The following is a 26207-nucleotide window of genomic DNA, read 5'->3' on the forward strand; positions in this document are numbered from 1 at the left end:
AGGGGGCGCCCACGTGACGGTGGCGGAGCAGGCTGTACCACCGACCGGGGGCCGGGGAGGGAGGGCCACCGTCCGGCCCCTCGACCCTCGCGCCGAAACCTCCAAACCCGAGACGTCCAGCCTGTGAGGACCCCGAAATCTGCCTGACAGTGAGAAAATATTTTGGCTTGGAGGGCTTTTTATGGCCCGGAGGAGGCAAAAGTCGCAGAGAGCTGACACCGAGTCCTCCCCTGCCACGTAGCAGTGGTAAAGTCCCCAGCTCAAATTCCGAGAATTGAGCTCTGTTGATTCTTAGAACTGGGGTTCTTAGAAGTGGTGATGCAAGAAGTTTCTAGGAAAGGCCGGACACCAGGTGATTATTGCTGTTGCTGCCGCCGCTGCTGCTGCCGCCGCCGCTGTTGCCGCTGGTGCCGCTGCCGCCGCCGCTGCTCATGATCATTATTTTACCTTTTAATTCTTTTTTTCTGCTCTTGCCAAATGCTTTGGCTCCAAGTTTCCTATGTGTATCTATTGATGTAAATGTATATATTTATTTATTGTAGCTGTCAGGTGTTAAAATAAATGCCGAAGATTAGTCCCACGTCTCTCCCACTCTAGGATGTAGATTTTTATATTTTTATTATTTTATTCTTGTTGTCTTTGAGTGAATTGGCCGGTTTGGGGAGGCTTTTGCCACCCTCCCTTGTGTTGTTTTGGTTTTTGAAGAGGAGGTGGAGGAGAGGAAGGAGGGGAATTAGGGGGCGGCCGGAGCAGAAAGGACGAGACAGTGCTTGGGGGGTGATTCGGGCAAGTCTGGGGGCTGTCTGGCCCCAGACGGCGGAGAGGACGCGCGCTCGCGCTCTCGCTCTTTATGCTGCTGCTTGCGTACGGCTTGTGATCTCGCTGGATTCGTGCGGCTGTGTTTTTTTCCCTCTTTTCTCGCTTGCAAACTGCCTTCCTTGCTCCCTCGCTCCAGCCTCGCCTTCCCTCCCTCCCTCTTCTTTCCCTCGCCTCTCCTTCCTTCCCCTCTCCCGTCCTTCTTGGTCACTCCGGGAGGCGAGGAGGGAGGTTGCCCTTTCGCTCGCCCCGCTGGCTCCCTTCCACCGGCCTCGGTCCTCTAGATTCCCCACGTCCAAGCCGAGATTTTGGAGGAGAAATGCAAGCGAACTCCTCGTGGTTATTTATTTTTTTCCCTTCATAAACCCAGATGAAGTATGGGTTCTACTGTTTCCTTTCTGAGCCGCGATCTTCCTAACGAGATCCGAGCGTTTTGGTGTCCCCTTCCCCTGCGTTTTGGGGGAGGTTTAGCTTGCCTGGGGGCGGGGATGTTGAATAGTTTGGAAATTATTCTTTCTTGGTTGCAGTCTAGGGAGTCGGGAACCCCCGCGCGCTCCCTCTCCCGGTCCTGGGGAGAGAGGCTTGTGGCGGGATGGGGATTTGGGGGTGGGGGTGGGAAAGGGGTGCGCGTTTGCACCTGCGGTGCTGTTCAGAGTGCGGGGACTCCGGGAACCTTCGCAGGACGGCCCAGCCAAGCGGGAAGGTGGCGGGATTTCTGGCGGTCGCGGTGTTTGTATTTTGGGCGCTGCGTGACTCGGTGTTAGCTCCCAATGGCTGTTTCCCCGCTTTCCTAAATTTTAATTTTTCCCGTGGTGCAAGCTTTGTGAAAACAAACAAAACCAAAACTGCGGGTCGGAGAGTAGCGGCGTCAGGCTTCAGATTCCCGAGGTCCTTGCACAGGGCGAGGGAAAAAGCAAACAGCCCCAGCCCGCGTTCCTACGTGCAAGACCCGGGAGGAGAGAAGGGCACTTTGTGGCCCAGGCTGGGGACCTGGCGCGGGAGGAGGGGGCGCGGGCGCGAAGGGGAGATCTTTGTGAGTGATTTTGCAGAAATGGATTGCGAGGTTGGTTGGATTTGCAACCTGTAGCTCTCCTCGAGGGAGTAGGAATGGGGGAAGGCGGCGGCGGCGGCGGCCGGGGGCGGGAGCCGGTAGGGAGTCGGAGCCTCGGAAATCGGCTGCGCTGGGGAGCCGCGGGAGCGAGGGGGCCACTCCGCTGCCGGATGTAGTGACCGTGGTAAATGTCTTGAGAACTGTAGATTGCGTTGCCGTTATGATGCCGTGTTATTGGAACTCTGGCCAAAAATGGAAATCGTGTTGCAATAATTGAGTTTTAAAAGCTATCCCATGGAAAAGAAGTACACAATCCTACAAATTAAAAAAAAAAAAAAAAGAGGAAAAAAAAGCTTGAAAAAGATCCTGTTTATGTTGTGCCCTTTCTCGAAATGTTTGTCTTGGTGGTGGGGGTCCTGACAGCTGAGCCGAAGGAATGGCCCCAAACTGGGCGCTCAAAGTCGAGAACTGTTACTGGGTCCCTGACCTCTTCTCTGAGCTCGCCATCCCCTCCAGGAAACTGATTTAATCCTTTCGGGTTTTTTGTTCAATCAGTTTATAGTTTCCAGGAGAAAATCTTGTAATGCTTTACCCCCTCCCCTTTTAAAGTAAAGTGAATGTCAGCAGATGCATTTTTTTACTGTCAAAAAGAAGAAAAAAAAAAAAAATGGGGCAGGAGAGAAGGAACCAGGGAAAGGGCTGTTTAGAAATACAGTTTGTGGCTCAGAGCGATGCCACTGGCTTCCTCTACAGAGACTGCCAGTTTCCCTTTTTCTTTGCAAGGTGTGTGTGGTTTTGATAAATAACTTAAGAAAAAAATTAAGAGGGGGGCCGGCAAGATCCGTCAGGAGACAGGTATCTATTTTGCTCACTATTTACTACCAAGAGCCTTTGGCACTTGAACAGAACCTCGTAAATCTGCAGCCCAAGTTGAAGTTCATCTGGCCCTAGTCCACACGCTATTCCTGGAGGTAGCAAACATGAGCTCGAAAGGAACGAGGTGAAATCACATTCTCGCTTTAAAATATATGCTTTTTTTTTTTTTAAAGGAGAAAAGATAATGTGTCTCTGGAGGAGGAGGAAATGGAAAGGGAGTACCAGGAGATGGGCATTCCCTTCCTAAAATGACTGTAGTCGAGTTTTCAGGCCAAAATAGAAGCCTTTGGATGGGAAATAGTCCCCTCTCTCCCCATTTATAAATAGAAGTTTCCAGTATCCTACTTGGAAGACTTTCCAATACTGCAGGCCCAAGCATTGACTGATTTTAAGGGTCTGTTGATAGTGACGATAAGGCTATCTGTAAAAACCGAGCAACTTGAAGGAGAAAGCAGACAGAAGTGGGAATTCTCCAACTGGTTATTTCCTCTATGCTCAGTTTCTAAGGGTTCTACCTCTTGCTTTCTTGAAAAACAAATGTCCCATTTTTATTCTGGGTTTGGGACAGGAATGGGACTCTAAACTCTTCAGCTGTCGTTAGCTGAGCCTTAAAGAGTTCCAGTTATTGGTTGAGTAAATGGTAGCCATGACTAGATGTCAAAATTCTTCCTTCCCTCTCTCCTTTGCTGGGTAGCCACACTCACAACCTACTTTGTTGTGAAAAATTCAGAGATTCAGAGGAGGTGGTGCGGCAGCGCCACCCCTCGGTGGATGAAACTATCTATTTGCAAAAGTCAAATATTTGAAAAATATTGTGAAATGACCTTATGAAGATTTTTTTTTTCCTTTAGGAAGGAGAGATAAAGCTAGCTTAAAAAAAAAAAAGTTGATTTCTCAAAAGGAGGGAGAAAAACGGTTTCCAGCTAGGATGGTGTCAAAATAGGCGAAGTAGTTCGAGTGTGTGTGTGTATTTGTGTGTGTGGTGGGGGGAGGGTTGCCTGGTTGGCTTTAAATAGGCGAGTTTTCCAGGCGGAAGTAGCCCCCCCCCCTCCCCGCCGCCTTAGACTTGACTTCTCTGGGCAACCGAATTCTGCTGCCTGTCTGATATTGAGATAAGAAGGAATGTTTTGGTGTTAAAAAAAAAAAAAAAATACTGACTGGAAGTCCTGTAGTTTTTGCTGGCGGTGGAGATGGTGTCTGTGGGGGGTTGGTTGGGGAGGGAGGGTTGTGGATTGCCAGGGGCAGCGGCAGGTTGATCTGTAGCCGGTTTGGAGACCTCTGGGAGTTAAAGTAGTGTGGCGCGTGCCAGCTTCCTGCACTGCGCAACAAGTGGGAAAGCTGCCGCAGTGATCGGAGCGAGAGTGCTGGGTTGTGGGAAAGCTGGCCGGTTTCTCCTCGCCCCACTGGAAGCCAGGACGGCTCCTCCCTACCCTGCCCGCCTCCCACTCCGAGACCACAGCCCCACCAGAAGACCAACTCGTCCCCACTCTCCCATCCCCGATTTAGCCAAGCGCTATAAGACTGGGTGGGACCCTTCTTCTGCCCTTGGCCTCCAGGGTCCTTTTTCTCCGTGGGAATCAGTTTATTCCCGACTTTTTTGGTGGTCGACAGGAACCTCTGCCAATACTGCCGAGTGCCATCCTGCTCTTTGAAGACAAGTGCATTCTTTCTTTCTGTTCCCAATACATTTAGGGCTGGAAAAATCTACGTATAATACACGCACGCAGCTTCAGATATTGCATTGTGGTTGCTAGAGGTGTGAGCATGGGGAAAAACGAATTACCTTCTGTAAATTAAAATGTTTTCCTGCTTTGCCCTATGGAGGCAATCCCCTCCCCCTAATACATCACAACAGCAGAAAGGTGGGGGGCAGTCAGGGGTGGAAGGCTGTGGTCGCGCGGCGGTTTTCGGACGGACTGAGTCCGCCACCTAGTGGTAGGTCTTGGCCGAGTTCCCCGCTTTGGGCATTAGACCGCGTCACCTTCGGGTCCCCAAGTATCTCAACCAGGTGCTAGGACTGATGGAGGGCACCCTCCAATGAGGATGACACCCGATCTCCAAAGTTTTGGTAAGGCGGATGAAAATTAGAAGGCCTGAGGATGCTTACCCCATCCACTGTCGCTCAGCGACGGGCAGATATCTGCATCTGCTTAGAGAACCAAAAAGCACCCCCTTTTGAAAACACTGCCTCCCAGTCGCTGTGGCCTTTCCCGGGGCAAAGTCTACAGTGGAGGGATAGCACAAGGGCTCTAGGACATACAGCTCTTTACAGTGAGGAAACAGGCTTGATGTGAGGGTTAATGGTGAGTTAGTAACCTAACCGGAACCAGATTTTAAGCTTCTGAATTCCAGGTCAGTGACTTAAAGTCAAAGACGAGTTTGTCTCCGCCCCTTCGAGGTAGCTGAGAAAAAGGAGCAGAAGTCAGAGGGAGCCATAATTTTAACCTCTTAGGTAACCGTAAAGGGAAAGGGCTCCTTACCCAGATTTCTCCGAGGAACTTGTTTAGAAAGTATGGCCCAAGATTTTCAGTAACAGACTTTGAAAAGCCCACTGAAGCGCTGAGGGGTTGGAGCCTCAGATCTTGGGGAGGGGGTGGTGCGTGTGTTAGGGCGTGATTAAAGCCCCGTCCCTAAACTTGCAGAGATTGCACCTCACTGTGTCGGAGGCTCACATTTGGATCCTGAAATAGCTCTGACCACTCCCCCCCGCCCCCACTTACAAACTTTGATTAGTGGATTGGCGAGAAATCAGTTGTGTGCGTGGGTCCTATGGACAGGCAGAGTGTAATCCGCAACAGCTTCTCAGTAAAGTTTTCTCGCTTGGAGTTCAAAACTTAAGATGGCAAACGCGCATCCGCGTCCTGGCGGCCCCTAGCGACCACTGGCGCGCACACCCGCGGGAGAAGCCGTAGATTCCACCGCCCTGGTCAGCAGGAATCAAGTTCTGCCTCTCCCACTGCGGGAGCTGTTGCAGGCCGCGTTGGAGAAACGCGCTTCTGTTCGGGTTGGAAACGAATCTGGGGACGTGTTTGAAGAGCGGTCAAGTTTGACTCATCGTTTTCCAAGGACAGTTAGTGCCTTCCATCTTCATTAACGTGAATAAAGACCTTGGCTGACTTCTGTCCAGATCGGATTTTTAAAGGCATTGTTTGCTCTGGGAGATCATGCTTCTGCCCTCCCCCGCCAGCCTTTTTGCAAAGGCCGAGCCCGCTCCAGCCAGGATGGCCAAAATATCTTTGCTCGTGGTCTGTTGGCATTGACTGCTGGCCCTTTCTGGAAGGCAGTCGCGAGCTGGGAGCCCGGGGAGTGTCCCTTCTGCAGCTCCTCTTCAGATCTTGATGATAAAACACATCCCTCTATTTTATTGCATTTCCTAGAAGCTTGCAGGCTTGCAAGAGCGCTGTTGGCAGGAAGTATGATAGAAATGAAAGTCAGGACATCATGTCCCTGAACACCTCCTTGGTCACCCAAAGCGACTGCAGAGGCCACCGCGTTATCAAATTCACTTTCATCTACGGTGTCCGAACCCTCTCGCCCCCCAGACAAAAGCGCGAGGGGGTGTTTCTCCCTCAGAACAAAAACAACTCGGCGGTTTGACCCTACCCCCACCCCCGCCCCAACCGCCAGACCCCCGAGACGCGACCCGGGCGGCTCCTTAGCTGAGACGCTGCGGAGAAAGGGAGTGAGGCGGCCAGAGCCCTGATGCGGGTTCCACTGCGGCGGCTCCGGCCTTATTAAAATGCCTCGTCCCTGCCTCTAAAGAGTGCTTGGCACTTCCAGATTCTCCTCTGGATTTCTCAACGAGTTATTGGAGTTATTAGATTACCAATAATCCAAAACCCGACCGGGATAGAGAAGGGGGGAGGGGGAAAGGCTTTCTCCAAATCCGGAGACTCAATCTAAACTAGGTCAATGGGAAGGAGGGGCGGGGCGACAAGGAGTCGGTTTTAAGCCTTGATGGAGGGCTCTCTCTAGTGTCAGGCAGCGGTAAAACAGGATTAGGTTTGAGCTCCCGGAACCACGGGGACTCCTAATTTCCAACAAATGCATTTACTGAATTTTAGCTTCCCTTCCTAGATTCTCACCCCATCCCGCATTAAATTGCAGCCTTCGCTTTCACCTTTATTCTACCGGGCGAAGGGATGAGAAAGTGGGATTTTATGAGGCTAAAGAGGCCCAGTCTTTACTGACCCCGCCCCCGCTGCTGAGGCGCTGCGCGGCGCAGTGTGACGCTACCCGCCAGTTTTAGGACTGGGCTGCGGCCTAAGAGGCTGCATCTTTCGCGTCCCCTACTCCCTACCCCGGGTCCCGCAGGTGCCTCTCGGAGTCCGATGAGGAGACCGATTAGGAGATGGCGCCAGAGAGTTCTAAATCCGAGGAAGGGGGCGCCCCGGGAGGGCAAGGCAACCTTGGAGCGCGCCCATGAACACGCTAGAGTTTGAGTCCAGGCTTGTGCCGAATCCTGACCTTTTTAATCTATGGTTTCAGAGAAATCGGATTCGGAAATTTCGAAATCTAGCCAGGTTCGGCCTGGCAGCTTCTATTCTGGGCGGAAATCGAGCCGAGCTGGGTTCTCCTTCTTGCCAACGTAGGCGGAAGGGGCTTTCGGTTTAGTTTTCCTCCAGCTCGGCTGGGGCGCGCTGGATGGAGACCCTCAGCTCTAGGGACTCCATCTTTTTGACCTTGAGGCCTCAACCGGCCACTCCCTTTCAAACGAGGGGACGGGGGCGGAGGGGCAAGCAAAGAGAAAGAGAAAAAGACGCACCAGGCAAACGCCGTAATGGGACAACTTGAAGTCAAGCCTGGGATAGAACGCGAAATCCTGGCTTTTAGAGCCGGCTGTGCTGCTAACTTGCCTGACTTTCCCTGTTTATAAAATTGTTGTGGGGGAAGGGTTGGACTAGGTGAACCCTAATAGACTCCTGGACCTGGCACGGACGAGGGATTTAGGGGAAAGTGCGCCGTATTCCCCGCGAGCCTCCCCGGGCGGCCCCCCCTCGCCGGGTGAATCCCCGGCGGCCCGAGCGGCGCAGGCAGCGATCCTGGCTGCCGTCGGGGCCGGCAGCTTCCTGGAAAGTTACTTCTCGTTGGAGCCGGCGATAGGCAGAGAGTGTTCTGTGAAATCCGCTGAGTTGAGATCGACTGTGTTCCGGGAATGAGAGGGCTGTGCCATTCCCCTCACTGCCCCCTGCCTTGACGGCGTAACAGGAAAAAAAAAAAGGCACACATAATGTTAGCTACCGAGGTGCACGAAAAGTTTTATTTGAATGTAACCAAATTCACGGCTATCGCCGGGGCTCCGCCGCGCCTGCGGGGGGCTTCGAGGTGGACGCGCCGCGGTGCAGGCAACACGCCCGGGGGTGGGCGGTCCCTAGCAGACAGGTACGGTGTGATGGGGGTGGGCCAGTCTGCCGATCTGCGCCGGCTTGCCCGGCAGCAGGGCTCGAGTTTGTGCCCTTGTGTGTGAGCAAGAGAAGAGGGCCACCTCTGGAGGTGGGAGGAAAAGGATGGGATCTTTCATATAGGCTGGCTTCGCCCTTCCCACCCCTTGTCTCTCCCTGTCTTTCTGTTGTCTTCTTTACCTTTGCCCCCCACCCCCTTTTTAAAGGGAAATTCCCTCGTTTTTCATCAAACCCTTTAAAGGGTCTGCCTTCTCAAGGTGCCTCATTTACACAGGGAAAACGCCAAAGGAGACAAAGTGTATGGAGGTGAAAAAGACCAGTCTAACTTTCACTTGGCGGTCACTGCGGCTGGCGCTAGGATGGCGTCGGGAAAGGTCTGGGCTCTTGCAGATGTCAGCTTCTTGACACCTCTGCTCTCTTGGTTGTTTCTGTGGAAGGAGTCTTGTGCTGACATTGGTGGGATGGCTGAAGCTAGTAGGCAGGGTTTCTTCTGGGTTTTGCTTGGAAGTAGTTCTGAGATCCTGGGCAAGACTTATCCCCTGGAGCCTCCCTGGCCTCCCAGTAAATGGGGCCTGTTAATAAGGATCAGACACAATAATGGATGAGAAACAGCTGAGTGGTCTGTGAAAAGCAAATCAAATGCTAGTGGTGCTCCCACACCTGCAGCATCTAGTGGGTGCCCACACCCACCATGACCTATATACTCACTGTTTTGGGGTGTTCCTAAGATAAAGCTAGCTTGGAAAGGAGTGGACTTAATAAAGACAGGGGCCTTAGTGTATGTGCATTATTTGGTCAAGTCAGGCCGAGAGGTTTACAGTGGAAAGTGCCCAGCCTACAGCCTGACTGACAGTGCACCCAGGATTGTTTTGTTTGTTTGTTTCATTCCCCATCAGGAGTGAGTCATTGCCACTTATCAAGGTGAAATGGCAAATCTGCACTTCCTGTGGTTCCTAGAGTCTGTGTGACTGGAAATCCACAAGCGAGAGGGTGGTTTAAGCTGGTTAAAGGACAGCCTTAAGTATTCCAGAGTTGTTGAGGGATCTCTTCCATAGGGCAAGAGGAGAAGGTTTATAAATAAACCTCACATGTGTCTGCAGCATTCCTTTTCCAAGGAGACAATCATTGAACTTTGGTTAGGACCCATTCCATGTATCTCTCTTTGCCAATCCAAGTTCTGATGGGGAGAGGAGGAAATAGGTTCTTTTGTCTTTTTCTATCATCTCCCTTCCCCCATTTCCTTCCCTGCCTCCACTCACTCACATGCACACATTAACCCTGAAGCTGATGAGATTGAGTGACTGGCACTTGGGACCACAGAGAAATGTCAGAGTATTTGGTTACAGACTCAAGGAAACCTCTCATTTTAGAGTGCTCATTTGGTAAGACTCAGCAGCCTGGAATGGGGGCAAAGTGTCTGTGTGGGGGAAGGAACTTAAAAATGAGATTCACCCACATCAGGGTGCTGTCTTGCATGTTCTACAGCACGTAGGCTGATTTGGAAAGGGGACAAGAATTTGAGCCAGAAGACCTAGGGCTGGGTCACTCACCATTTATGTGGCCCAATATGACCTCCTTGGCCTCGGGCCCCTTTACTTGGAAAATAGCTCTGAAAAGCTGCATTTTAAAAAGAGACAAGTTGGGGGAGGGTTCAGATATTGTTTTGTTTCTGCAGCCCACTTGTGATCATAAAGGAGTCTTTCACCTAGACTTTAAATGATTTTGTTTTAGAGAAACCAGTTTGAAGAGGGTCTGTATCCTGAGTGCTCCCTAGCCAGTTCTCAGCTAAACCACACAGTTAAATCTCTCACCAGCAGGGGGAAGCACAAACTTGGTAGTTTGTGGCACTATATCTGATCTTAGACCCAGGAGAGATGGGATTGGAATCTTTGAAAAAGAACAAAAGAGTAGATAAACCATCTCAGGTTGGATTCTGCAGATTCTTTATTTAGCCTTAAGTGCTTCAGACAGTCAGGAGATACTGCCTGGCTGTTTGTCCTGGGCAAGCCACTTGAACCCAAGTCTCAATTTTGTCCTTGTGAACTACGGATAAAGATATTGATCTTGTTGGTCTTATGGAATTATTCTAAGTTTTAAAGATAGTATTTTGGCAGGTTTTGAAAAGCATCCAGAGTTTTTAGGCCCCTGAAGGATCATTTCATTAATATTGAAAGAATCACTCTTCTTCTTTTTTTTCTTTCCCATAAACTCAAGGACCTTTGGATGGCATACATTTTTTTTACTTTGAAAAAGGAAGTAAATGTGTATATGTGTATGTAATTAATGTATGAAATCGTATTCTGAGTACTCAAGGTAAAAACATTTTTATCGCATAGCTTCGGGTGCCTGTTGTTTCCATCAGAGCCGAGCTGGATAAAGTGTTTGCTCACTTGTGGTAAAACCGCACCAGCTGGCAGGCTGCAGCTATCAGAGTAAAACTAAATATGTGTGTCCTAAAATAAGACTATAGTGGACAATCTTACATTCATTAAATCAATTTCTGCTTGTTTTTTCTCTTCCCTGCAGGTTTTAAGCAAAATTTTGGACTGTGAATCAAGGCACTGGGTAAGTAAATTGAATTATACGCTTTACAGTTTTGTGGACAAACTGTTTCTTCTGAATTTGCCAGTGCATGTGTCTCTGTGAACGGTGCCACTTTTCTTTAGATAAAGGACAGCTGATTGCCTCTCCATCACACCCACCCCCCCCCCACTCCTTTGCCCCTGCATTTGACTATCTTAACACTATCATGTGACCAGGGCTTCCCTTACCTGTTGCTTGGTTCACATCAATTTTGCTGCCTACTATGCACCAGCAGTTCTGACAGTTGCATTCTGACAATTCTGAAGTTTAGCAGGGGAGAGACAGATGGTGGCTAGGATGATGAGATGAGATACTGATGAGAATAGCTATGATTTTTGAGAATCTAGTGTGGACCAGGCACATATCTCTAAGTTTTACCACCACAGAGGAATTAGTACTCCCCATTTGGGAAAACTGAAGCCCAGAAATCATAAAACAACCTGTTCCAAGTTACACAGCCTGCGAAAGGTACGGCCCACGTGCTAACCTTCAAAGCATGCTTTCTCTCCCCTGTCACTCACTCACTGCCTCTCAATGCTGGCGGCGTGTTTGGTATGTGGAAAAAACGTTCAACAAATACTCATTCCCTTCCTCTTTCCCCTATAGGGTTTTCTATTAACAAGTCAGGCAAAGATGATAATCTCCTAGTACAGACATGAAGAGAAATGCCTAGAGGTGGGCCATGAATTGTTCAAAAGCAAACACAAGGGAGCAGGCTGAGTCATCTGCTCTCACACTCCTGGTGAGAAGGAAACAGGTTCTAGAGGACTAACAGGATTTTGACCTTTTCTTTCAGGTGAAGAAAAAATGGCCTCGCCGGCTGACAGCTGTATCCAGTTCACCCGCCATGCCAGTGACGTTCTTCTCAACCTTAATCGCCTCCGTAGCCGTGACATCTTGACTGATGTGGTTATAGTGGTGAGCCGGGAGCAGTTCAGAGCCCATAAGACAGTCCTCATGGCCTGCAGGTAAGGGGTCTGGAAGTGGAAGGCAGATGATGGATATATGGGGAGCGATGGTTCTGGCTGCCAGGATGGAGGGTGGGGGCCTCTTGCAGTGTTTGGGACCACATCTCATTTGTCTCTAGGTCCCTAGCACATGGCCTGGCAGAGTGGGTTCCCAGGTAGCAAGTGAATGAATACACTTTTAGAAAAGAAAGCATTTCCATTCTATGGGAATACAGGGAGAAGAAATCAGAGGCTGTCTCCAGAAGAGATGTGTCTGGGGCAAACAGAATGACTTTAGTGAACCAGTGGAAAAAAATGAAAAGTGAAAGCGAGTTTTTAAATATTTCTAGCAAGTTAATTTGAGATCTTTTGCTCTTTTTTTCTGTGATTGTGTTTATTTATACTATGATTATATTTCCGTGGGTGTTTCAGAGAATATGTGAGTTGGTGAAAGTGAGCTGGCTAATTCATCATATTTGTCAAGTATTTCAAATGTTCAGAGCAGTTTTACATTCCATCACCTCCCTGGATTTTCAAAGTGGCCTGTATTATGGATGGTACAATTAACTCTATTTTATAGATGATAAGATGAAGACGTTTATAGGTGAGCTGATGTAGAGTCATGAATCTTGATTGCAAGTAGAGGACATATAGAACATCTACAACAAGCACCTTTAAAAAAAATAGTGGAAAGGTTTATAGAGAGTTAAAATAATAGATGACACTAACCAAATGCTTACTGTGTTCAGGCATCAATTTGTCCCCTTTACATTTTCATTCTTGCCACAACTGTGTAAGGGAAACACTGTCATTCCTGATTTGCAGATAAGGAAACCAAGGTGCAGAGAAGTGAAGTCCCTTACCCAAGGTTTCATAGCTACTTACTAAAGTCTAGTAAGTCTAGCTCACTTCTGGCAACACGCTCAGGAAGAGTAGAATCCAGATGACAGTCCAGAATTCTGGTCTCTCCCTGCATGCTCCTTCTTGAACCTGGCATCATGGTACCAGGAGGTATAGCTTGACACTGACTTGGCTCTCCTGGGAGTATTGACCTTGTGATGGACTTTTATAAAATAATCTATGGACTTTTAGAAAACAATCTATGGACTTTTAGAAAATCAGTAAACTGTAGAAATAGGTATCATTTTATTTGTTTGTCATCAATACCCAATTTGCTTCTAAAAAATACAGTAAGATTTTTAGAATAAGGATAATGTGGTGGAGCAAGAAAGGAAATGCTTATCCCAAAGATGTAAACTAAAAATAGTTACTGCGAATGAGTGCTAAATTTAACTCTGGTAATCTGTGCAGTGAAGACCAAAAGTAATACAGGTTCTGTGACTTTGAGAAAGTTACTTGACCTCTTTGATCTTAGTTCCCCCATTTGTAATGGGAGAGAAGGATAGAATCTATCTTATAAGGTTGTGAGAAACACAGGAGAGTAGATGTAAAGTGCTTAATGACTCTCTGACATTGAGTAAACTCTCCATAAATAGCAGCTGTTGTTAACTGGCATGGAAGGTCCAGAGCTAGGTCCAGGATAAAGGGGCTGAGCACCCCTGCTAACCATAATTGATGGCTGTAATTGATTGTTTGAAACAATTGATAGTTTCTGTAATTGATGTCTGCTATAGTGAGACATTCCTTTGTTTTACAGTGGCCTGTTCTACAGCATCTTCACAGACCAGTTGAAATGCAACCTCAGTGTGATCAATCTGGATCCTGAGATCAACCCGGAGGGGTTCTGCATCCTCCTGGACTTCATGTACACATCTCGGCTCAATCTGCGGGAGGGCAACATCATGGCCGTGATGGCCACAGCTATGTACCTTCAGATGGAGCATGTTGTGGACACTTGCCGGAAGTTCATCAAGGCCAGGTGAGCTGCCACCCAGATGGAGGCCTTGGAGATGGAAGGGATCACAAAAGATCAGTAACCCTTGATAATGCATGCACATAGAAAAAATAATCCTCTGTGATACATCACAGGCTACTTTCCATTGCTTCTGCACACTCCTGCTATTCAGATATGCCACGTGCATCCCCACTTCTTGCTTCCTTCCATTCATTTGATTGACCCTTTCCTCCCACCCATCCTGTTGACCACGCCTGGATGCCAACTTCTTCATTGATGTTTGTGCAGTTAGCACTTTGCTCTTTCCGCAGCTCTTCAGTTGTGTCCCAAAGCCCTTTGTGTTCCCGTTAGACTTTGCTTCTATTTTACTATTTGCATGCATGTTTTAGTTCTCCTTTAGGCTTCCATTGTAACTATTTACATACTTAGTTCCCCCACCAGACTGTGGGCTGCTGTACTCATCTCTTATGTCACCCTGCTCCTAAACGAGAGAACATTTATTGAATTACATTTGGTTCACCGGGTCTAACCCCCTACCTGGGGTCTGGTGAGATAGGACCATCATTGAAAGATGAGAAACCTGAGAGCCAAAAAAGTGAAGAGTTTTGCTAAGTAGAACAGACACTTAGGCCTTGACTTCTGTAGAATCATTTGATTCAGCTTCTCTAGGGTGATCGCAGCCCTTCTCCAACAGAAAGGTTTCCAGCCTCTGTTTGAACATCTCCAGGAGCAAGGAACTCATTGTTCCCAGAACCACGCAGTTCTACCTTGGACAGTTTGAAAGTTGAAATCTGGTTTCTTTCACCTTCATTCCTTGGTTCTAGCTCTGTTAACTGCAATCAGACAGAGCTGGCCCATTCTTCGCCCATGTAATGTCCCTTCAAGTATAGGCAGCTTGAGCTCTTTGTCTCCTGTGGGTGATAATGGTGGCAAGATCATTTACAAGTGCTTTCCCTGGGTCCAGCCTGGTGCTGGGAGCGTTCAGTAACTAGCTGCAGGTCACAGAGCTGCTGAGTGGCACCACAGAGACTAGAAACCAGGTCCTATTGCTGCAGAGCCAGGGCTTCCCACCCTGGCATGTGCTGCCTCTTCTCCAAAAGGAAACTTCCCTAAGACTCCAGGCATCGTACAGGGTGAGTTCCTTCTTCACAAGCACCAGTTTGATAATGACCCTCCAAACATGTGACACCAGCATCAAATAAATACTCGCCTCCCTGAAGCTCAGGTTTCACATGTGTAAAATGGAAACAGTAATGCCTTCTCAACCTTCCTTGCAGGATTCTGTAGGGATGAAATGAAATAAGGGCTCCAAAAGCTTTCCATTGTATAATAGGGGAATAATTAGAGATTCACAGGTATACGTACATATGGGACTTACACAAAATCACGTCTGAACAGGCACTGATTGTGTGGCTAACTCACTTGGCTTCTCTGGGCTAGATTGCTAGACTTTTAGCAGAACTGCCTTGTAACTGCAAGTGTTTCCCTAGTCCAGGGCCACGTTGCCTATGGCTAGCTGACTCCCGTGCCTGTGTGGGTTTCATAGGCCAGTGTCACTTGGAAGGTTCTGATTAGGAGGCCGGGGTCTTCTCTCTCTTTCCCTCCTGCAGTGAAGCAGAGATGGTTCCTGCCATCAAGCCTCCCCGTGAAGACTTCCTCAACAGCCGCATGCTGATGCCCCAGGACATCATGGCCTATCGGGGCCGGGAGGTGGTGGAGAACAGCCTGCCGCTGAGGAACGCCCCCGGGTGTGAGAGCAGAGCCTTTGCCCCCAGCTTGTACAACGGCCTGTCCACACCGCCAGCCTCATACCCTGTGTACGGCCACCTTCCAGTCAGCAGCTTCCTCTTCTCTGATGAGGAGCTCCGGGATGCCCGGATGCCTATAGCCAACCCCTTCCCCAAGGATCGGGCCCTCCCCTGCGACAGTGCCAGGCCAGTGCCCAGTGAGTACAGTCGGCCGGCCATGGAGATCTCCCCTGGTGTGTGCCACAGCACCATCTACTCGCCCAAGGAGGCGGCTCCTGAGGAGGCGCGGAGTGACATGCACTACAGTGTGGCCGAGGGCCCCAAGCCTGCTGCGCCCTCAGCCCGGAGCGCCCCATACTTCCCCTGTGACAAGGCCAGCAAGGAGGAAGAGCGGCCCTCCTCGGAGGATGAGATTGCCCTGCATTTCGAGCCCCCCAATGCACCCCTGAACAGGAAAGGTCTGGTTAGCCCACAAAGTCCCCAGAAGTCTGACTGCCAGCCCAACTCACCCACAGAGTCCTGTAGCAGCAAGAACGCCTGCATCCTCCAGACCTCTGGGTCCCCACCGGCCAAAAGCCCCACCGACCCCAAAGCCTGCAACTGGAAGAAGTACAAGTTCATCGTGCTCAACAGTCTCAACCAGAACGCCAAACCGGAGGGGCCTGAGCAGGCAGAGCTGGGCCGCCTTTCCCCTCGAGCCTATGCTGCCCCACCGGCCTGCCAGCCACCCATGGAGCCTGATACCCTTGACCTCCAGTCCCCAACTAAGCTCAGCACCAGTGGGGAGGACTCCACCATACCCCAGGCCAGCCGGCTCAACAACATCGTCAACAGGTGATTTCAGAGGCAGTCGGGACTTGGGGCCGGGGCTTATCTGAGCAGGGTTCTGGAGTCACTTCTGAAGGATGCAGAGACTGTGTTCTCTTGTCTGAAATGCTGAGTGTACTGGAGGTGTGAGCTAAAGCCTATTGACTGAATTTGCCTAAGTAAGGAAGGTCCTTAAGCTTCAGTATATTTTCATAGTGAGAGAATTTCCCCTCCATGGTAGATGAGCATTCCAAGAATCCCAAGCTCCTGCGGTCTTGGTCTCAGTATGGCACGGGGCATCCTCCTGCTGTCTTGGACGGAGGGTGGCCATGGACTGCAGCACTGGGGGCGGGGAGAGACTGAGCCTGGGAGTGAGGTTTGGGCTCCGTGTGACCCACATCAGTGATCTCGGTGTGTCTGCTGTTTGCAGGGAGGCTTGGGGATAAGTAACTCTGTGGTTCCTGATCTTAAGTGGCCTCTGGGCTGCCCTGAGCACAGGGAAGAGGGATGCATGGAGGCCAAGTGGAGGCTCTGCCCTGCTCCATCTGCTGAGGCCCTTTCCTCCTGCCCACAGGTCCCTGACTGGCTCCCCCCGAAGCAGCAGCGAGAGCCACTCGCCGCTCTACCTGCACCCCCCCAAGTGCACGTCCTGTGGCTCGCAGTCCCCGCAGCACGCGGAGATGTGCCTGCATGCCGCTGGCCCCACGTTCCCCGAGGAGCTGGGAGAGACCCAGTCTGAGTACTCAGATTCCAGCTGCGGTGAGTCCCTTCCCTGCCCTGGCGTCTGCTCCAGAGGTTTGTGTGTCCATTCACTGATTGGAAGGAGCCCCTCATTGGAATTCCATTGGCATTTAAATCACCAGCCCAGATTCCCACTCTTGGAGACCTCATGTAGGGAATGAGACTGACCAAAGCAAGGGATAAAGAATCTGAGTTATTCTTGGGGAATAGAGAAGGACCACACAGCTCACTCAGCTTCCTTCCAGCAAAACTAGTGATGGGGCTGGCTACCACTAGCTTCCAGAGCCTTCTCAGGCCCTCTGGACCCAAACTGATGGTATGCATGTTAGTTCACCTCGCTTAGACTGTACATTCTCGAAGGAGAAGCATCTGGCCTTATTCATGCTTGTGTTTTCCACAGGGCCTAATGAGTCTAGCACAGAGTAGGCACTCAGTTAATATTAGCTGAACTTGATTCATTGAGCAGATGGTTAATTGACATTTTTGGATAGCTTGTGATTGGCACCCCCAGTTTTCCCCTCTTCCTCCAGCTCTGGCTCCAGTAGGGTAGCCCAGTAATACTTCTTTTAGGGGTAAGTCACCATGATATGTCATTTCCAAATTCTTAAGACAAAAGAAAAAGATGAGTTCCTTACACTGAGAGGCTTGGCATAGGGCCATGGGCCAATAGTTGGGAGAGCAGGGACTGTCCCATTCTGGCTCCCTGGCTGTTTGCTCTGCACTCCAGTTCCTTTTCTCTGGGCCTCTGTTTCTACTTCCACCATCATCTTTTGTCTCCCTATCTCAGAAGTGCTTGGGAGACATGAAGTCTAGATGGGTGCAAGGTTGACCACAGTCATCATTAATTCCTCCTTCGATGACCTCAAAGTATTTTTGACTCTGATTCGTATCTTACATTCCTGTGATGCTTGATGTTATACAACGTGCTCCTTTGAGGTAGGCAGGACAGGGGTTTGTTATCCTGATTTTGGAGATAGAGACACAGACAGAGGCTGTCTCACCCGAGGGCTTCTGTGCATGAATGTAAGCTGGTGCAGGCCACATGGGTACCTTGGGTGTGAGTTTCCTTTTCTACCTTAATATTTGAATCCATCTCCTTTCTCGGTTCCATGACCAAGACCCTAAACACTAAGAAAGAGAGAATTCTCACAGGCCCTTTGCTCTGGGCTCCCAAGAACAATGGGCAGATGGGGTACTGGGGGCTCAGTTTGGTCCTGGGAGTGGCTCCAGAGGAGAGAGGCCATGGAGCCCCACCTCCCTTTCTTGAGGTGCTGACCCTGGTGTTCCCCTCATCCTCCAACAGAGAATGGGGCCTTCTTCTGCAATGAGTGTGACTGCCGCTTTTCTGAGGAGGCTTCCCTCAAGAGGCACACGCTGCAGACGCACAGTGACAAACCCTACAAGTGTGACCGCTGCCAGGCCTCCTTCCGCTACAAGGGCAACCTCGCCAGCCACAAGACCGTCCACACGGGTATGGCTCTGTAACCCATCCCCAAGCTCGCTAGGGTTCCCCGGGGCAGGATGGGGCAAGGATTCTAGGGAAAGCAGTGTGGGGCTTTGGAGCCTGGTGAGGTGAGTTAGGGAACAGGGATTGTCCTGGCCTGAGTGTAGGCCTGGCCCTGTCCCATCTCGGCTTAGTGACCCAGCCACTTTGTATTCCCTTTGTCTTTCCTTTGAGATGCTCTGTGTTGCTTCTCCACCTTCACTGGGGTCAGAAGTGTTCGTCCCACTGTACAGGGGATGAACCTTGGCTGAGAGAGGCAGAGCTAGGTTGGTTTTTATAAACCAGAAAAACGCTAAAGCCTCTCAGGTCTCTCCAAGGGTTTGTTCCTTATCAGCTCACATTCCTTCACCAGGTAGCATCCCATAACCTGATTGTTGTCCAAAGTTGCCTCTCTCCTGGCGTTTTAAATGGGCCCATTATCCCAGAAACTTTCCATGAAGGAAGATGTGGCCCTTCTATTGGTTTCCTCTGTCTGAGCATCTACTCCAACTCAGGTCCCAGCTCTCTTGCAAATAGAATCCAGCTGTAGTTGCAGCAAGCAGAAAGGAAAAGCATGTTTTTTTCTCAACGACAGAAACTAGAGCAGCCTGAGTGTTATTTCTCTGAGGAAAGGGTTGACTGAATCAGCTTTACCCAAGGGAGGAGCTAGCAGAGCTTTCTTGGGTCATCTCAACTCACCCCTCGGGTGCCAGAGAGGGAAACTGAGGCCCAGAAAAGGCGAGTAACATGTCACATCCCGAAGTAAGATCATCCTGATGACAAAGCTGGTTCCTGGGACCTCAGGCCCTCCCTGACCCATGCCTGACATTGTCTCTCCTCCTCCATGTCACCGCCTGCTTCTTGACCCTGGTCATGGGTGAGGTGTGCTGGTGTGTGTGTGAGAGAGGGGTGGCAGGTAGGGATGGCAGGCCCCTGACGCCTCTCTCTGACCCCTTCCAAGGGAAGGAAAGCCGAAGTGGCACAAGGAAAGGCCAATTGCTTTGCAATCCAGGGCTCAGGGACTGTGGAGACTTCCTCTGATTATGGCTTTCCTGTTCTTCTCTCTGCAACAGGTGAGAAACCCTATCGTTGTAACATTTGTGGGGCCCAGTTCAACCGACCGGCCAACCTGAAAACCCACACCCGAATTCACTCTGGAGAGAAGCCCTACAAATGCGAAACATGCGGAGCCAGATTTGTCCAGGTGAGCAGGGTGCGTGGGCCAAGGACCCCCACCCCGTGTGCTGATAAGAGGCTTCCGGGGGTCTGCAGCCCACCTCGACCAAGCCTCTCAGTTTGTTTGCTCTTCGCTTTTCCATGCAGGTGGCCCACCTCCGTGCCCATGTGCTCATCCACACTGGCGAGAAGCCCTATCCCTGTGAAATCTGTGGCACCCGATTCCGGCACCTTCAGACTCTGAAGAGCCACCTTCGAATCCACACAGGAGAGAAACCTTACCATGTATGTGAGCCTCTTGGGGCCACTGGCTGGCCTGGGAGGGGCGGGGAGGTGGAGGGCTGGGGCCACAGGACTGTTCACTTCAATCTCAGGCGAGCAGTGGAATAACCACTGAACTCTCATGGTCCTAAGACCAGATTTAAGTCTGATTTTCAAAGACAACCAGCTTGAGGTTGGCCTGAGTCTTAGTTTGTTGTTGTTATTGTGCAGTTGCTGAGTCATGTCCAACTCTTTGTGACCCCATAGACTGAAGCGTGCCAGGCTTCCCTGTTCTTCACTACATCCCAGAGTTTGCTCAAATTCATGTTTATTGAGTCAGTGACACTATCTAACCAGATCATCCTCTGACGCCCCCTTCTCCTTTTACTTTCAGTCTTTCCCAGCATCAGGGTCTTTTGCAGTGAGTAAGCTCTTCACACCAAGTGGCCAAGGTATCAGAGTTTCAGCTTCAGCATCTGTCTTAGTTTGCTCATCTATAAAGTGAGGGTATTGGGCTAGGTAATCCAGGCCTTAAGAAAGAGGTCTGGACTGTGATTACATAGACATCAGAGTCATTCATTCCTTCTACAAACACTTACTGAGTGCTTCCAGCTGGCCCTAAGCTGGGCTAAATGTCTACTTCAGAGGAGCTAAAGTGTTTGAAAAGGAGCAGTCACAGACTAGGAGGGGAACCAGAGAAATGTGGTGATATAAGGGAAAAAAAAAATAGAGAAAAGACAGTTGCAGATGACCAGAAGCAAGAGGCCATGATCGGGCCATTGGAATCACAATGTTCTAGAGTGGAGTCTTGACTAACTATGGCTTATGGGTTAGTTGTTGAAATTCCATGAGCTAATAATGGTTTTTATATTTTCACATGGCTAAAAATATCAATGATATTTTATGACATGCAAATTATATAAAATTTAAATTTCAGCGTCCATAAATAAGGTTTTGTTGGCACACAGCCAGGCTCACTTGTTGACGTATGTCTCTGGCTGCGTTCACGCTACAATGCAGAGCTGAGTAGTTATGTCAGAGAATGTCAGGCCCACCAAGTGTGAAATATTTACTGTCTGGCTCTCTACAGAAACAGCTTGCTGATCTCTGCCGTTAAGTGGAAAGATACTGGCCAGGGAGCTGAGATATCTGGGTTCTTATTTGGACTTCAGCAATCACCATTTTTAAGACTGTGGGCAAACCCTGACCCTCTCACTGGGCCATAGTCTTCTTTCTCTATGAAATGGTGAGAATGAGGTAGATGAGCAGGTTTCCAACTATGCTCTTGCAATCACTGAGATTCTCAAACCCTGCAGGGCAGGACTGGAATGATATAGCAGCCTCTTTCCCTTTCCAATTTCCATTTAATTTGAACAAAAGAGTCCCATGTCCTACAAGCGTAGAAACTACTGTTATAGATGAGGCTGGCTTTGCTGAATTTATGACATCTCTGTAGGTAGTGATGGACACAAAGATGAATGAAGGAAGAATGGTTAACCCATATCAAAATGTTAACCTGAAAAGGTGGTTATTTTCATTCACTTTTTTATCACTCCTTGAATGAATATCTTCTCACTTGCTTTTGTTCTTGGGCAAATTAATTATCTTCTCAGTACCTTAATTTCCTCATCTGAGCCTGATAATAGTGCTTACTTCTCACAGTTATGTTAAATTAATGGATTCCCTGAAGTGTTCAGAACAGTGTTTGCTGCATAGTAAGAGTCCAGTACATACTTGCTGTTATAATTATTTGCTGGACATTTAGATACACAGGATATCAGAGTTGAGTGACCCTCAGAGTATATTGACTCAGTCCCTTACAGAAAGGAAGGCCAAGGCTCAGAGAGAAATGCCATGCTCAGGGCATATGGCAGTGGGTGGCACAGATATGAGGGGCCCTTGTCTCCCAAGATTGGGGCTCTTTCTACTCACTGCACACCTGTTTTACTTTTTTCTAAGTTTATTTCCATTTTTACTTTAAGACATATTTTCTATATGAACATATTTTATTACATTTTTATTAGAGAATAGTTTTAGATTTGTAGAAAAGTTGCAAAGATAGCACTGAGAATTACCATATGTACGCAATTTCCCCTTATTACTGCTGCTGCTAAGTCGCTTCAGTCGTGTCCGACTCTGTGCGACCCCATAGACGGCAGCCCACCAGGCTCCCCCATCCCTGGGATTCTCCAGGCAACAACACTTGAGTGGGTTGCCATTTCTTTCTTTCTCCAATGCACGAAAGGGAAAAGGGAAAGTGAAGTCGCTCAGTCGTGTCCGACTCTTAGCGACCCCATGAACTGCAGCCTACCAGGCTCCTCCGTCCATGGGAGTTTCCAGGCAAGAGTACTGGAGGGGGGTGCCATTGCCTTCTCCCCCCTTATTACTAGGGTACATTAACCACGACTAAAGAATCCACACTGGTATGTTATTATTAACTAGAATCCGTACTTTCTTTTTACTTCCTTAGTTTTTACCTAGGCTCGCTAGGTGGTGCTGGTGGTAAAGAATCCTCCGGCCAATGCAGGAAAGGCAGGTTCAATCCCTGGGTCAGGAAGATCCCCTGGAGGAGGGAATGACAACCCACTCCAGTATTCTTGCCTGGAGAATGCCAGGGACAGAAGAGCCTGGTGGGCTATAGTCCATGGGGTCACAAAGAGTCGGACACGACAGAAACAACTTAGCAGCAGCGTCAGTTTTTGCCTAAAATATTTTTCTGTTTCAGGATTACATCTGGGTACCACATTACATTTAGTCACCCACTTTATTTTTAAAGAACTTTTCCACTAAAATTATTATCACCCATTCTTGGAATCAAAACAAGAAACAGCTTTACTTGCTAATGCCTTGTTAGCTGATCTGAGGTCTATGTGTGCATATGTGCTCAGTCACTTCAGTTGTGTCCGACTCCTTGTGACCCTATGGACTGTAGCCTGCTAGGCCTCTCTGTCCTTGGGATTTTCCAGACAAGAAAACTGGAGTGGGTTGCCATGCCCACGTCCAGGGGATCTTCCTGACCCAGGGATTGAACCCAAGTCTCTTGCATTGGCAGGTGGGTTCTTTACCACTAGTGCCACATGGGAAGCCCTCTAATATGCATACAGTAAGTTAAAGGAATATAACTGCCTCTTAAAAGCATATCTGAGATTTCCAGAATTTTCATTTGCAGAATTCAGACTGTTCTAATCCATTTGTCCAAATATATTCAGATATATTGCATAATTGCCTAAGAGGTATATTCACAGGTACTGGGAAGATTACAAAGTTTAGTGAGAAGTAGTCACCACTGTCAAAGCATCCGAGAAGGATGGTAATGTTTGGGATGCCAAGGCTTTTTTGGCATTAAGTGGCAAGGCTGGAAATCTTACAGAGGCCAAAGGGAAGAGGAATTATTTTCACCCCAGAGAGATTCAGGAAAACTTTAAAAATTAGAAGAGTTTGCATCTGAACTGCATTTTTGGTTTAGACTTGAATTTGTTGACTTAGAGCAGGGAAATGAATCTCAAGCAGGGGAAGAGCATGACCAAGACTTTGGAAAGCAGGGAAGAGACATTTGCACAAAGTGTACTTGTCCTTAGCAGAAGCCAGCATTCCTGCGGGCTCTCACCTGCCCACAGGAGGGAAGGGAAGAACTGCCCCATCCCTGGAAGGGAGAATCTCCTTCGCAAGGTCTTCGCGTAATGACACGTTTCCTGAGTGGATGACTTAACAGTTTGCCTCTGGTTCTCCCCCAGTGTGAGAAGTGTAACCTGCATTTCCGCCACAAAAGTCAGCTGCGTCTTCACTTGCGCCAGAAGCACGGCGCCATCACCAACACCAAGGTGCAATACCGCGTGTCAGCCACTGACCTGCCCCCGGAGCTCCCCAAAGCCTGCTGAAGCATGGAGTGTTGATGCTTTCCATTCGAGCCCCTTTTCGGAATCTACCCAAAGGATACTGTAACACTTTACAATGTTCATCCCATGATGTAGTGCCTCTTTCATCCACTAGTGCAAATCATAGCTGGCGGGGGCGGGGTGGGGGGAGGGGCGGGGGACGGGGCGCCAAGGCAGCTCCCCTTCCCCCACTGCCGTAAAACTTTAAGAAAATAATATTGCTTCTTCTCCTATGTGTACGGCAAACCATGTCAGCAAAAAGCAAAATCATTTTATATATCAAAGCGGGGGGAGTACGCAAACGTTCTGACTTGACTTAGTCTGCAAAATGAGGAATGTATATGTTTTGTGGGATCAGATGTTTCTTTTGTATGTAAATGTGCATTCTTTTAAAAGAAGAGACTTCGGTATGTTATCAAAGAGAGGGCTTTAATTTTTTTAACCAAAGGTGAAGGAATATATGGCAGAGTTGTAAATATATAAATATATATATATATAAAATAAATATATATAAACCTAAAAAAGATATATTAAAAATATAAAACTGCGTTAAAGGCTCGATTTTGTATCTGCAGGCAGACACGGATCTGAGAATCTTTATTGAGAAAGAGCACTTAAGAGACTATTTTAAGTATTGCATCTGTATAAGTAAGAAAATATTTTGTCTAAAATGCCTCAGTGTATTTGTATTTTTTTGCAAGTGAAGGTTTACAATTTACAAAGTGTGTATTAAAACAAACAAACAAAAAGAACAAAAAAAAAAGCTTCAGAAGGAAAAAACGTGTAGTTTTGTTCTAGTTTTCGGTTTGTATATACCTGTACAATGTGTCCTACGGTGCCTTTTTTCATGGAAGTTTTCAACAGGGGACGACTGCGCCATCCCTTTTGGAAGTGTAGGCAGACACAGGGACTTGGAGTTGTCACTAACTAAGCTCTCTTTGGGAATGTTTGTCTCATCACATTCTGCGTCATGCTTGTGTTATAACTACTCCGGAGACAGGGTTTGGCTGTGTCTAAACTGCATTACCGCGTTGTAAAATATAGCTGTACAAATACAAGAATAAAATGTTGAAAAGTCAAGTCGGTTTATTCTGGATTTTTTTCCTTGTGCTGGAGTCAGGACTTGAATGGGCCTGTTTCCCCAGCCCTTCACCTGGGTGGGCGGTGCTCATGGAGGGAAAGACTGAGGCTGGGGTTTGCGGCTGGTTGCTGGGCACGGCCCACCTTCAGCTCTTGGCAGGAGGATGGGCCACAGATGCCAGATTTTGCTCCTGTGGCGCCCAGGTCGGGGATTTTGAATGGGCTTCTTGCCTCTTATCTCTGGCTGATTCCCTCCTCTTTCTGTTTTTTTTTTTTTTTTAAACTGTCTTCAAAAAAATAAATAAAACTGTCTTCATTCACTTTATTTTTCACTCAGAGCTCTAGGCTGAACTTTAAATGAACGATCTCAGTTCTGGCCCTTCTGACACCAATGTGTGGGTCCTTTCCCCCTCTGGGTCTTGGAGAGTTTGCTCATTCTATGAAGCAAGAAGGCTCATCTTGCCTCCTGGCTTCATAAACAAGTTCTCTCTCCTGGGGGTCCAAGGACAGTATGGGAAGCCTCAGCTTCAACTCTTGCCTTCCTCACCCTTGGTGCCTTTGGAGGATTTTCGCTGTCTGTTAGGTGATGGACAGACATCTATAGACTCAGAAGCTTTATGAATCCCTGTGAGCCAAGCCAAACCCCATCCCTGCAGAAGCATACTTTGCACCAAGAACTCTGTGGTGGAAGTCGGCTGCCTCTTCCTGAGTGACAACCATTACCCCTCTGAGTCCCATTCCCACCCACCCCTGAGGGAATCGGATTAACTAGATTGTTTACCATTCCATGATTCACCCTGGCTTACTTTGGCACCCGGTTTTATTTTACCTCAAACCCCCTCAGAAACCAAGTTTGACTGACAGGAGCTAAGAATGGTGAAGACAAGTGTGGTCATGGCTGCCTGCCCAGAGGAGAAAGTCCTCACAGCTCCCTCCCGTTCCTGGGTGGTGGTGGCGGTGGGGGGGCGGGGACGGGAGGCAGAGCCTTCCCTGGGCCCTCAGGCCACTTTCTGGACAGTGCCGTCCCTTGGCAGTGCCTCTGCAGCAGGCTCCAAGCACGTGCGGGGAAGCCTGCGGGAGCTGACCACCCAAAGCCCAGGAGGGAACCTCAGAAAGTCACATTGCCCCTCTGCCAGCCACATGGCCGGCCTTGCAGCTCAGGTTTCCTTTGAAGATGACTTTAAAGGACTCGCCAGCTCAAGGCCTCAGCTCACCCTGCTCTTTGAAAGGGGGGAAAATGATCCCTCTGCTCCCACGACACTTGGCAGAAGAACTTACAAAACAGACAGCTTCAGGAATGACAATTCACAGGCCCGAGGGAGGCTGGCCCCAGGGCTGCTCGGCTCCCCAGGGGCCTCCGCGTTTGTTTACATATCATTACTGTTTAATAGAGAGAGGAGGAGGCTGGGGCAGACAGTGTGGGTGGCATTCAAGTTCAAACAAAAGAGAAGATCAAAGAGTAACTGCAGCCAATTGACAATCAATAACAGGTAAAAGGCAAACATC

The 26207-nt window shown here is 48.9% G+C and overlaps 1 protein-coding gene across 5 annotated transcripts; it reads left to right on the forward strand.

Annotated features, from left to right (window-relative positions):
* Positions 1-222: 222 nt before the first annotated feature.
* On the forward strand, positions 223-24701 carry BCL6 (BCL6 transcription repressor). 5 transcript variants are annotated; one of them, XM_043473441.1, is made up of 10 exons: positions 223-352; positions 10672-10710; positions 11525-11696; positions 13333-13554; positions 15141-16112; positions 16660-16844; positions 18130-18297; positions 19383-19513; positions 19633-19770; positions 23481-24701. In XM_043473441.1, the coding sequence occupies exons 3-10, from the start codon at positions 11536-11538 to the stop codon at positions 23622-23624; spliced, it is 2121 nt and encodes a 706-aa protein (XP_043329376.1). In that variant the 5' UTR covers positions 223-352; positions 10672-10710; positions 11525-11535; the 3' UTR covers positions 23625-24701. The 5 variants fall into 5 exon arrangements, with proteins under 5 accessions (XP_043329376.1, XP_043329379.1, XP_043329381.1 ...); XM_043473444.1 differs by lacking the exon at positions 223-352 and adding an exon at positions 2066-8125; XM_043473446.1 differs by lacking the exon at positions 223-352 and adding an exon at positions 8132-8519.
* The last annotated feature ends 1506 nt before the right edge of the window (positions 24702-26207 follow it).

This window comes from Cervus canadensis, chromosome 7, assembly GCF_019320065.1.
Source record: "Cervus canadensis isolate Bull #8, Minnesota chromosome 7, ASM1932006v1, whole genome shotgun sequence".
Taxonomy (NCBI): Eukaryota; Metazoa; Chordata; class Mammalia; order Artiodactyla; family Cervidae; genus Cervus; species Cervus canadensis.